Raw genomic sequence first — 11,934 nt, 5'->3', positions numbered from 1 at the left:
ACAATTCAGTCACAGACAAAATAATATAACACCATTTCATCAAAAAATTAAAGTTAACTAAAGAGTAACGAACAGCACTTCCTCAAAGAATATTTTATTAGTTAAATCTCATTACAGTACCTAATATTATACAGAATTAGGTGCGCCATTATTTTATAATTTACTTTGCCTTGTAACCATACGTGACAACATACCCTGAACATCCCTTCTCAACAGAACTTCCACGACTCGAAAACTAGATCACACAATTTACAACATCCTCAACAATACTATCAAATTCCATCAAAGTCGATCTACTTCACCATAATCATATTACATATCACGTACGATTCAGCAATCCCACATAGACCCCCGACATAAAAAAACCTCGCTCCCAACGAATAAATATAAAGTCCCACACCAAACTATACCGAAATTCTTAGAAGAATTTCAGTTATATAAGGATTCAATGACTACATGTAACATTACCACAACAATCTTATTACACCAAAACGATACACAGATTCCAGACAGGAGGTGACCATCGAACACAGACTTATCAAACACGCGTTCACCACTCTCACGTGTCCATTGGGCATCCAGTCTGCCACGAGTCATTATACACGAGTGAGCCACTATATCCAAGGGGAACACCACAAAAACTGAATCTGAAAATGGGAAGTTCGCCGTAAGTACTCGAACAACCACGTCCAATTACGTCAGGTACACTTTGTATCTCGTACTGTCCCTTTTCTGGCGTTCGGTCATCAGCTTCACACGAGCAGCCGCGTAGCGATCATCGTTCCATTCGACAGGGGGCACAGGGGTGACAGGCCGCTCCTCCGTTTGGCTGAAGGCCCTCCGCGGCGGAAGTTCCACCATTTGCCTGGTGCTCTTGCAGTCCACGCTTGCTCTCTTCGTAGGATGGCTGCTAACGCTGGCGTAACTCGCGTCGCTTGGTCGAGGATCCCTCTTCAGGGGACTCACCTCTGCATAGCTTCCTCTGGACCTGCTGCTGGCGTCGGAAGGTCTCTTCTGCTCGATCGGAGGGCGAGCTGGTTGCGAGTCTGAGCGCGTGGACCGAGTCGAGTCCCGACGACTCTTCTCCTCGTGGTCGTCAGAGTAAGTTCGTCGTTCTTTCACCTTTGGACGAGTTAGACCGAGATCCTCGCTGTAGCGGAGCCTCTCGTTGAATTTTCGTAAGCGTTCCTCGTATTCGCTATTGAAAATCTCGCTGGACTTTTGCTCTGACTTTTTCTCGGGCGGCTTGGGTTCCTGGTGAACCGATTGCACTTTGGTGTCTTTCAGCTGAAAGTTTAAAGGTGAAATAGTTTTGAGGTTTGAAAGTGTTGGTGGGGCAGGTTGATTAATAGGTGGATAAAAAAATGTTTGAGGAGAATTTTTTTTGAGAATTTTATTCTGAAAATTGAATAGGTGTAAGACCCTTGGCTTCGAAGTAATCTATGTTCTTAAGACTATACATGTACACTTATATAGGATGTTCGACAAGTATCAGGAATTTTAAGAGAGATTTTACATGTCAAAATAGAATGAAAGTCAAGAATCACAAAATTGTATTCAGGGCTTTGTTTCAGAATTATTAATTGCTAGAACATTTATAAGTTGTTTACCACCCACTCATAATGAGTAATAAATTTTTTAAATTTTCTAATCATTTGTATGTCGTTGTTACTGTTTGATGCAAGTATTCTATTATACCTATATAATATAAATACTTACTGTAATCACATTCAATCTATCGTTGAACTCCAAGTCCTGACTATTTCTACGGACAGATTGATTTCCTTTATCCTCTTCGCTGCTGCTCTTACTGATCCACGCATTCTGTCGTCGAACATTCGTCGCCCTCTTTGGCCACTCGTTTTCAGTTTTAAAATCGTACAAATCTCGCATACGTTGTTTCAACCTTTTGGACTGCTCAGTGGAATCAGGGGACAGCTTCTTAGAGGGTGACTCTTGACTACCCTCTGAGTTATCTACAATCACCCAGTTCAGTTTTCATATTCTTCATATTTGATTAAGTTTTATAATTACCCTTAATTACTTAAAAAATTGGGCCATTTTTAAACTCCTCATTTAAAATTTTTAATTTACAACTTTTGAGTCTTTGAATCTTTTTATATACTTCCTTCAATTTTCTTAAATTCTTAAACCTGTGTTTAAACCTCGAGTAACTGCATGTTAATATGACGAAGATGATGTAGGAGAATGAAGAATTATATACCTTGCTTTTGCCCAGTGTCCTTAGTATCCTTCGTCGGCGTCGCAGAGAACTTCCTACTTGGTTCCCACTTGGGCGATTCCTTTTTAGCACCGTTGACCGGGGAACCATCGATCGCGCGCGCCGCCTCCGCCGCGGAGGGCTTTCTTTCCTGATTCATACGCGGTATCGGGCAGGGCGACGGGTTCTTGACGAACGTCATCCACCTGGCCGCGGCGTATTTCGTGATTTCGCAGCTATTGGTGATCCTGGCGAGTGGGGACACGTCGTAGCGGAACCTTGAGGTGTTAATTTGCGGTAGCCACCTAAAGGTATTTGGTATCAGAAAACCCAGTGTCGAGACACGTAACATGTTGCTTAACGCCAGAAACGGTCAGTTAATCAATGCTTTCTCAATAATTTACCGAACGAGCACGGCCATACATACTTCTCTATCCACACAACGAATTCCATTATGTACATACATGATCGCCACGACGGACATAGACTTAACGTGCACCCCTAGCGTGTCTGATTACAGTTTAACGCTCTCTCTATCACGATTTACTCAACAACTGGCACACAATCGATCACGTTCACGTTCACGGCATCGGTTTCTTTTTGACTAGGAAAATGTGCTCTGTCAACCTCGTCGCGACCATTCGGGAGTCGCTGCATTCCGTATGCCTTCGTTCCTCCACGAGCTTTTCGTGCTTAACGTGCCCGATGTCCGTGCTCTGACTCCTGCCCGTCGTCGATCTAAGCGTGGTTGGCGACAAGGTGCCCCTCTCTTCGGCATCCTTCGCCTCTTCCTCCCTGGTAGGAGACAGTTTCTTTGGTGTCCCCAGGCTAGTTTTGCTGCCGTCGACACTCTCCTCGTTCTCTGGTATCGAGCGTCGCTTCTCCTCCTCCTTCGGCGACTTCTGAACCCGAGCAATTGTCTTTGGCAGTGGGATCCACCTGGAAGGGTCCAACTTGCTAGTGTCTGGCACCTCCGTATGCCTCCTCTCCTCCACTCGTCTCTCTGTGTACTTCTTTAAACAATCCACGTCCGCGCTACGACTCCTCTGACTGCGAGGAGACCGAGATGGTCTTCGCTGACCGGTGCCCATTGGGCATGGCTTTTCCTGCTATTGGGTGAAAGTAATGACACTTTTAGTTTCCTGGATTTATTTGAGGGTTTAATAACATATTAGATGCGGGAGTTTTGGAGCAAGCAACATTTTTGGTAGAAGTTTTGTCTGATCGTGTGCTAACATCTTGAATGGCAGCACTGATTCATGTCTTGTATTCTTAAGAAATCCCTATGAACTATTGAAAACTGTTCCTTTCCAAGGTCCAGGTTTTCTACTCGATAAATGTATCAATCTCGCATCCAACATGATAAAGAGGGATGAAGTGAGAGTTTACCTAAGCAAGATGTAGTTTTGCGTAGTCTGATATGTGCAGAATACCGTGCTCCGCTGACGCAACGTGCAAGCTGGATCCGCAGGTTCGGGGGTTGATTCTGGCAGTGTGCAATTCTGCGACCTGGCTACTGCAGGCGGCCGCTGGATCCCCGCTCGACGATAGGGAGCCATTCCAGAATTCGTTTCCTGGTGTAGGAACGGTTCGTCTTAAGTTTTGGGCTTGAGAACTCGTTAGGGTACTTTAAAAATCTCTACAGTAGTGACCATTAAAATTGCACCGTCTTACAAGTATCAATGCTTTTGATTTAACCGTTACGTAAAGAGTAGTCGTTTGTGTTATTTCTCATTAATCTAATTTCCATTTTCAAATGAAACATTAATTTTTATAACAATTTAAATATATTTAGGTATCACGTTTATAATTACTTTCATATTCATGAAATAGTATTTGTAGTGAGCGTTGTAATTTAAAAATTTGAAAATTTTTCAATAATTATTCTTGGAATTTTATTGTCACAGCTTCTATGTGCTATTGTTATTTTTATAACAATTTAAATATATTTAGGTATCACGTTTATAATTACTTTCATATTCATGAAATAGTATTTGTAGTGAGCGTTGTAATTTAAAAATTTGAAAATTTTTCAATAATTATTCTTGGAATTTTATTGTCACAGCTTCTATGTGCTATTGTTAATGGGATCATTTGACAACCTGGCAGTGCGTTTCCATCCCAAGCGTACGTCACCACGAGAAGCTTGTTCGCGTCTATGGCTCTGAACAGCTTGCTGTGAGGCTCCCGAAGAGCAAAGTGGATTTTAATATCTAAAAAGATGAACGATAATTTTGTAATAATTACTTTTGCTAAAGGAATGTATGGAAATTATCAGCGAACCTCCAAGGTAATCGCCGTTTCCCACGTCGCCACATTTTTGTTGATTGAAGTACGCGAACATTATATCGGACACGTATTTTAGTTTCTTGTTCATCTTCTTGATGGCAATTTCGAACGTCTTGAGGAAATATATTTCTTGGTTTTGAATTATTTTCCACACTCCTGAAAATGTTTGCGCAAGAATTAGAACATAGATTCTAAAAAAGACAAGTTAGATAATAAATTAATTTACATTAAAATATAACAATAATATAAAATTGCAAATAAAACTGAAATTGAATTACGAAAATTTAAATTTACTTATATTAGTATTTTGAAATTTAAGTTAGCTCCCGTTGCACTAAATTATATAACTTAATTTAAATTATAGATATAAGTATAGGTGCTATGAAGAATTTCATTAACGAACCGAGACCAAATCCAACGACGTGTAAAAAGGCAGTTGTGTTCTGTTTCTCAGCTCGCGTGTTGGCTTCGAGGAGTATAATTTCAACAGTGAGGAGGGTCCTCCTCATGTAGTTCTCGATGTCGAAAATGGTTTGGTTAGTCAGTGAAAGGTATCTGTTATTGTCCTTCGATCTGACGCGTTTTACAGTTTCCTCGTAGAGCGGATGATACTCCTCACCATAGAATTTCGCCCATAGAACGCGCATATCATGTTTCCCCTCTAACTCTCCACTTGGGGGTGGTCCATATCTATTACAGTAAAGAATTCAATTCTAGATTGATTTAACTCTCAACTATGGACACTTAATTTTAATACGTATTGGTATTAAATATTTATAAATTCAATATAATATTAACTATTATGTATAGATGATGGACGACATATGTATATTACCAACTTTCATACTTAGATGAGGACAATAATAAAAATACATTATGCGAAGTCTATTAGACGTCACGGCAATAGTTAAGGGATAAAATAGACAATATTAGTTGAATCGGGAAGTTGAAGAACAGTACAAGTCCAAAGCTAGCCATTTTCAAATATTCTCAATAGTATATCTGGACTCTAAAAGCCAAAGTGTATTAAGACACACAGAAAACGAATAGACTTAATACACTCTAGCTCTGAGGTCCACATATGTAAAATACACAGAACTACAAGTTAGGATCAAATACCTCAAAATGTGGTTTTTGGAGTTATACAATTCTTTAACTTACCGATTCACTTTCAAAGCGTTACTATACTCAACTAACTAATGATTTCTTAACTCACCCATTTTCTACAGTATTCTGTAGAGGAGTAATTAGGATATCCTGGTACTCCATGAAATGAGGTCTCCCGAACCTATGAACACCAATAGAAAAGACTAAGTTTCTATAAGAAAATTGCTGAAGATGTACTTGGTTTCGCGAATGATAAGTACACTGCGGAATTTTATGCAATTTCATATTTTGCCTTATTTTTCAATTACTGTAACTTCCACTTTATTTTTCATATTTTGTATATTTTTTAATATTATGTGAATTCTGTAATTTTTTACACGTTTAAAATTTCTATAAAAGCATAAAAATCCGCAATCTAATGATAAGCATGAAATAAACATAGAAAACCTTGTTCCCACGACACCTATAATGACTCCTCTCGGCTCAATGGAGTCAGGATCGGTAGTCACGACGCCTCTGTTCTTTCGCGAACCGTCATTTATGAATTCGGTGTGGGAGGACATCGCCAGCATCGCGGACAGCTTAATCTCATCGTAAGACAAACATTTTGTTAGGACCTGTTGACAATAACAATTACATTTACTATTTTGTTCATTCCACTTGAAGTTGCTTATAGGTAAGTAAAAAAAATGTATCATTTGTGATCGCAGTCATTACTCGCTATAGACTCTCGACGGAATACATACTAGTAATGAGCTTATACAGTAAAGAAAGTATGTTTCTGAAGTCAATTGATATATTAAGTATGGGAAATATTGAAACTAAAGGAAAATAGGCAATAATTCCAAGAAATGGTGAAAATACTGATGAGCTTATATCGAGTAAAATAAAAATATGTTAGTACATCTCAAGTGCAGGAAATTTTTCTTTCGTTACATTAGATTATTAAAGCTGTCGTTGTAACTCAAAACTATCAACTGGTAAATTTATAGATAACTTCAGGATAAATCATATCAAAATTAAAATTCGATTAAAATGAAGTTTCTTTAAATTTATATAAAATCCCTTGAATTATATTAAAATTATACATTTTGATCAACCAAATTCGTTAGTTCTTTATAAGTAATTTTGTATTCAATTTCTGATGTTTTCTTAAAGTAATTACTATTCTGAGTTAAATAAAGTACTGACCAAAGGCTCCTTCTCATTATCAGTGCCAACATTCTCCCATCCATCGACGCCTGCCTTGCCATCGATCAATTTCCATCGATCCATAGGCCCATAAAAACATACTGCTCGTTTTTCCAGCAGTCGATGAATAAACTGTATTAAGCCCATGTCCAAATACATTGCTCTTTCTATGGCACTACCATGCATTCGTTTATGATTCAGCCACCGAGCCACCAATGGTAACATTGCCTCGTGTATGAGAGGGTACACCGAATTTGCATTCATCTGTAATTAAAATGAAACATCCAATTAGTGTCTTGAGAATTCATTCACAACTATTATTTTCAAAATATTGAAATTCCGTTAAAAAACTGAAGAGTATAGAACTGTTTAATATTTAATCCTTAATATACATCATAAAGTTCGAATTTTATTGATAATTTTTCACTTGATAGTTTAAAATATACAAAACGTTCAAGAGTCAGCGATATAAATGGTGATAAACACATACATTTTTATTTAATTTAAAAATAATGTAAAATTAATAAATATCAATATGTAATAGTTTTCAGCTTTTTTGAAATTTTATACCATTCGATCTATTTTTGAGTGTTTATTTATTTTCACTGCAACGTCTTATTATTACAAAAAATTGCTTATTAAATTTGTCCCTCAGTTAGTGTTATGCTGTACAATGATTTTAAAAATATCGAACCTCAAGAATCTCTGTACTGACACCTCTGTCCCTCAAGGCGGAGCACCTGACAGTGTTAATAGGAAACTTAATAGGGAATGCTTCGCTTCGCTTGATGATTTGCGCCAAGGTAGTAGGTGCCGGTGCCGAAACGTCGAGGCACTTCTTGAGGAGTTCCTTCGTCTCATCATCAAATGGCACCCCATTTGGAGAACCTAAAGTGTTCTCCCACGATATCTCCGGCGCCTCCTTTAGCAATTGCTGCTGACGAGCCTCCTCCATTCGTCGTTGACTCTGTAAAATCATTTTGAACATATATTTGAAATTAAAAATTCTTTAAAATTTAGAATTTGAAAATCAGGGCATTTAAAGAAATGAGAATTCAAAGATTTCCGTACCTATCTGATAACTGGTAAATTAAAAAATTTGAAAATATTTTCAATCTTCAAGAATAAGAAAATGAAAACCTTTCAAGAATAAGACATCTTTTATTCCAAAATTATTTGGAACATTTAGATTGAGATATTTCTCAAACCAACAAAGACTCTTACCATTAAAAAAGAATTTTAAACTAAAAACATATAAAAATATATACACCTTATTATTCAAAAACTATCAGTAGGTAACTCTCATTTATAATTTTTCCGTCTAACTAAAAAATGTCGACTAGAACTCAATAAACATCGATTCAAAAAAGGAAAGGTTCAAGTAAAATTAATCCTCTGTACCCTACTGGATCACAATCAAATGATCGAGCTTTTCAGCTGGAAATCATTAGGTCGTTACTTCCTTTTCTTTTTATCGTCTAAAATCGAAGTTCGTTCGATCTGTCGCGAAGGAAAACACGACAGCGAATTCCAAGAAAACTCGGAAAATCAAAGTTGTGTTCTATTAATACTCGCGGTGATTAGAGCAAGGACGTGATCTCTTTGATACTTGAGCATGAAATCCGTTAAGTAGCGGAAAATGTAATCGTTCACCCTAGCGAGTTACGCTGAACACGCTCCTAGCATCCCCCTGCAACCCCCAACGCGAACTTAACTTCATTTTTCTGTTTACCGATTCTGCCACCTGAGCGACAGGGGTGAACAAGAATTAAGGCTAGCCCTATGGTCATGGAAAAATCGACGCGACAGACCTTTTTTCCTCGGTAAACAAACAACTTTTTTCTAAGCTCCTTTATTCGTCAGCTGTTAGCCCTACGAGGAAATACTATAGGTAGATGCTTTATATTTTAAGGAACATTTGAAAATTGATTTGTGCAGATATAACTGAAATCGTGTAAATAATTTTAGGCTATTAGAACTTCTTTTTTTATTGGAGCACGGAATTTTGGTGGATCACTTCAACTGTAGAAGAAAGTATAGTAGCATATATGTCCTTTCATATACAGAGTGTTCCAAGCAAGTGGAGTAAACTGTACTAATGTTTAAAATAGTTAGAGATGAAAGAAAATATAAGATGAAATTAAAGGGTATCTGATAATGATTATACCTGGTACTATAATTTTATGTATATATTTTTAAGCATGAGTTCACCTGAAAAGTGCCACTGTGTCTCTTTGAATATTAGAAGTTTTTAAAATTCCAATAATGTAATATTAGAAAACTTGAATATTTACCTAATAAATTATTTTAAAAAGTTAAAAATTTGAGTTTTTCTCTTAATTGAAGACGACAAATTAAAGGAACTTTGATCAAGGTTGCCACAGACCAACGCGAATTTTCTGCGGTGGTAGCGAATTTTTCGTGGCATTCTCTTCACGCCGATATCATTCGTATGTTTGTTTTTTAAGGCTATGATTACAGTGGATTTTGTCAGCGAAGCACAGTAGAAGAAGCTTCGAAGGATCTCGCTATCTCGTATCGAGTATCCTTAAGTACCTAGGTCACACAGTGTTCCAGGAAATGATCCCTGGAAATTACTAATACAGATCTGACTTTTCATTTCGTTTGCTCTCCTCGTCACGCGTTCCATTAGTATTAGTCACCGTCCGGAAATAAGAAAAATTCGTGTAGCATAAGCTCCTCCAGATAGGAGCAGTGTTGCTCCAGCTAAATGGATCCGCATTATTTTTAAGGTAAAAAAAGGAAGAGTATAATATCCTGTAGCATTACATTGCTTCGTACGTTTTGTTTTTATGTTACAATTTAAGTTACATACTTCTGGTTCAAGAACAATTTAGGAGCAGTCACGCTCAACCGATCTACACCGATCAAATTTCAAACATAGAAATTACAGGTTCAATACAGTAATTATATCTAAGAAATAACTCATAGTAGATAATATGCAAGTAACATTATTATTTCCCAAATATAATTACTATACTAAACCTATCGTTCCTATAGTTGAAATGATCAGTGGTGATGACTGACCATGACTGCTCCCTTTGCCTAATCACTCCCTTGAGTATCACTAATTCTGCCCTGTACCCACAGGTCCATTCCCGAACCACGGACCAGTGCACCACCATCTCTGTATCGATCTCTCGCTTTCAATCCATACAAAATTTCAATCCCAGATGAAAAGCACAGAGAGGACCAGGCGTCAAATAAACACCTTTCCAACTCGCGCCCTATCGATCCTCGTTTGCCCATCAATTTCCTGGCGACACAGCGTCGTGAACGTCTGATACAGCTCGTTTGCCCAGCGAAGTGCTGTCCTATGTACACGTCGCATCCAATGAATCGCCCGAGGGTGTAAATGGTAAAACTCACCCGACGGATGCAACAGGCGAACACCGACATGTCGCCTGCTCCCGTGGCAGCTGGTCGAGCGATCGGCAGCGGAAGTCGCTGTGGATGTCGGATTCGCGCGACCGCGGACTTCCGGTACCAGCTACCACTCGCGCGTCGACGCGCGAGGATTCGCCGATTCGACGAGTTTTCGCGGCTAATTTGGATCGCGGCGTCGCACGTCCGCCTCGGGCGAGCTTCTGAAGGAAACTTGTGTGCTGGACGAGGGAATACACATGCGTGCACAGAGGATCCGCGCTCGCGCAGATTTCCTGGAGAAACGTTGTTACGTGACAGTGAATAGCGCTGAAAATACCCGCGCGAGATAACGGGATGACTGCGAGTGTGACGTCATTGGCAACAAGACGTGTCGCTGATAGAGATGGGATCAAGTGGCCAATGAAATTGCATCGCTTCTGGGATATGTTTGCTGGGTGTGTGGGTGTGTGTTTAAGGTGTTCAGGGTCGTCTGGAGCGATGTGTGTTTACAAAAAGTAGAGGTCGATCGAAATTTGTTTTCTTTATATTTTTAAAAGTAGAATCTGGAACTTTGTGAGGTTTCGAATCTCTCGAATCTTTTGAAACTCGAAATTTTGGAAACTGTTTACTTGATTTTGAATTATAGCTCTAACAACATTTTTGTATAAGTCTTTATCGTCTATAGTGAAATTAAACACAGATAAAAAATGTCTGATGCGAGACAGTGATGGGCTAAATATAATCGGAAAATGACTTTTTATAGAATTTAATACAACTGTATATGTATGAAAATTTTTTAAGTTCCGAAAGATTTCCAGATTTCGACATTTCGAGAAATCCATCTTTACAAAAAAGTCCTTAAATAATTATGTATGTAAGTAAGGATCTCTTTCTTTATGAATAAACTAAAAAAATATGATTAGAATTACTTTTCATCTGACTTATAAGAAAGTGTTAATTAAGAAACAACATTTTCTAGATCCGCCTTTCTTATGTCTCCTATAAATTCTGAAAATATTTGGTTAAGATCGCATTTACGAATTCGTGCGATTACGTGATCAATTTTGCATGAAATGTCCATTTTACCTACAGAGCATACTTTTTAGTTGTGAAACTTCAGTTTCAAGGTCATAAAAGGCGTTAAAAAAATACACAGTCACGCTTGAAAACATACAACGTCATTGATGTTATCTCTAACAAAGAAACTTTTTTTTTTCAAAAGTGCAATAAATAACGGAGCTGCTATTTTTGTGTAAGTGAATGTATCAAAGGAAAAATTTATAAAATAAAACAAGGTAATCGTGTCAGATCAGGACACTGGCGTAACTTACGCCATTAATAGTAGTTTGAACGAAAAGTACTTTAATGAAGTACGTTAATGAAATTACCGACTGTGATATAATTATTAAATTATACAAACTCATATAAAGATTAAAAAGGACTGCTGAAATATCGTTACTCCAAAATATAATAAACGGAAAAAATTTCCCGCGGTATACTAGACCTGCATTAGTGATCCTTATCCACGCAGCACTGAATATTGAAGGTATATCTCCTAAATATTATAGGAGACTTGATAAGAGAGTGATTGGACAACTACAGCAAATTACGTCCAAACCAGAAGTAAATACGTACATGCAGCTCACTGCATTCTGCCAGCACGAACATATGTATACATGTATATACGTAGGAGAGTTTACCCCCACCACTGAATTCGGCAATCAGCACTATCTGGTGAT

General features: G+C 38.0%; 2 protein-coding genes across 4 annotated transcripts; both read right to left on the bottom strand.

The window, feature by feature from the left end:
• Positions 1-78: 78 nt before the first annotated feature.
• LOC143179831 (uncharacterized) lies at positions 79-1,986 on the bottom strand. The gene is made up of 2 exons (XM_076379218.1): positions 1,720-1,986; positions 79-1,287 (listed from the first exon to the last, which is right to left on the bottom strand). Exons 1-2 carry the CDS (start codon positions 1,891-1,893, stop codon positions 694-696), a joined length of 768 nt encoding a protein of 255 aa, XP_076235333.1. The 5' UTR covers positions 1,894-1,986; the 3' UTR covers positions 79-693.
• Positions 1,987-3,192: 1,206 nt separating this feature from the next.
• On the bottom strand, positions 3,193-11,850 carry LOC143179828 (ADP-ribosylarginine hydrolase CG2909). 3 transcript variants are annotated; one of them, XM_076379212.1, is made up of 10 exons: positions 11,700-11,850; positions 7,503-7,775; positions 6,809-7,072; positions 6,065-6,234; positions 5,727-5,798; positions 4,914-5,200; positions 4,505-4,666; positions 4,324-4,434; positions 3,611-3,795; positions 3,193-3,330 (listed from the first exon to the last, which is right to left on the bottom strand). In XM_076379212.1, the coding sequence occupies exons 1-9, from the start codon at positions 11,703-11,705 to the stop codon at positions 3,611-3,613; spliced, it is 1,530 nt and encodes a 509-aa protein (XP_076235327.1). In that variant the 5' UTR covers positions 11,706-11,850; the 3' UTR covers positions 3,193-3,330. The 3 variants fall into 3 exon arrangements, with proteins under 3 accessions (XP_076235327.1, XP_076235326.1, XP_076235328.1); XM_076379211.1 differs by lacking the exon at positions 11,700-11,850 and adding an exon at positions 10,199-10,516; XM_076379213.1 differs by lacking the exon at positions 11,700-11,850 and adding an exon at positions 10,041-10,152.
• Between the last annotated feature and the right edge of the window lie 84 nt (positions 11,851-11,934).

The sequence above is a fragment of the Calliopsis andreniformis genome, chromosome 5 (genome assembly GCF_051401765.1).
Source record: "Calliopsis andreniformis isolate RMS-2024a chromosome 5, iyCalAndr_principal, whole genome shotgun sequence".
NCBI lineage: Eukaryota > Metazoa > Arthropoda > Insecta > Hymenoptera > Andrenidae > Calliopsis > Calliopsis andreniformis.
This window is presented reverse-complemented; position numbering and strand designations above follow the sequence as displayed.

What these genes read in the sequence shown, in the direction of transcription:
- LOC143179831 (XM_076379218.1), bottom strand. Translation starts at nt 1,893, where the DNA reads ATGCGAGATTTGTACGATTTTAAAACTGAAAACGAGTGGCCAAAGAGG. An exon ending in ATAGATTGAATGTGATTACA is followed by an intron (nt 1,288 to 1,719) that starts GTAAGTATTTAT and finishes TTAAACTTTCAG; the next exon opens with CTGAAAGACACCAAAGTGCA.
- LOC143179828 (XM_076379211.1), bottom strand. Translation starts at nt 10,228, where the DNA reads ATGTCGGTGTTCGCCTGTTGCATCCGTCGG. An exon ending in TCGCCTGTTGCATCCGTCGG is followed by an intron (nt 7,776 to 10,198) that starts GTGAGTTTTACC and finishes ATGATTTTACAG; the next exon opens with AGTCAACGACGAATGGAGGA. An exon ending in AAACGGCGATTACCTTGGAG is followed by an intron (nt 4,435 to 4,504) that starts GTTCGCTGATAA and finishes TCATCTTTTTAG; the next exon opens with ATATTAAAATCCACTTTGCT.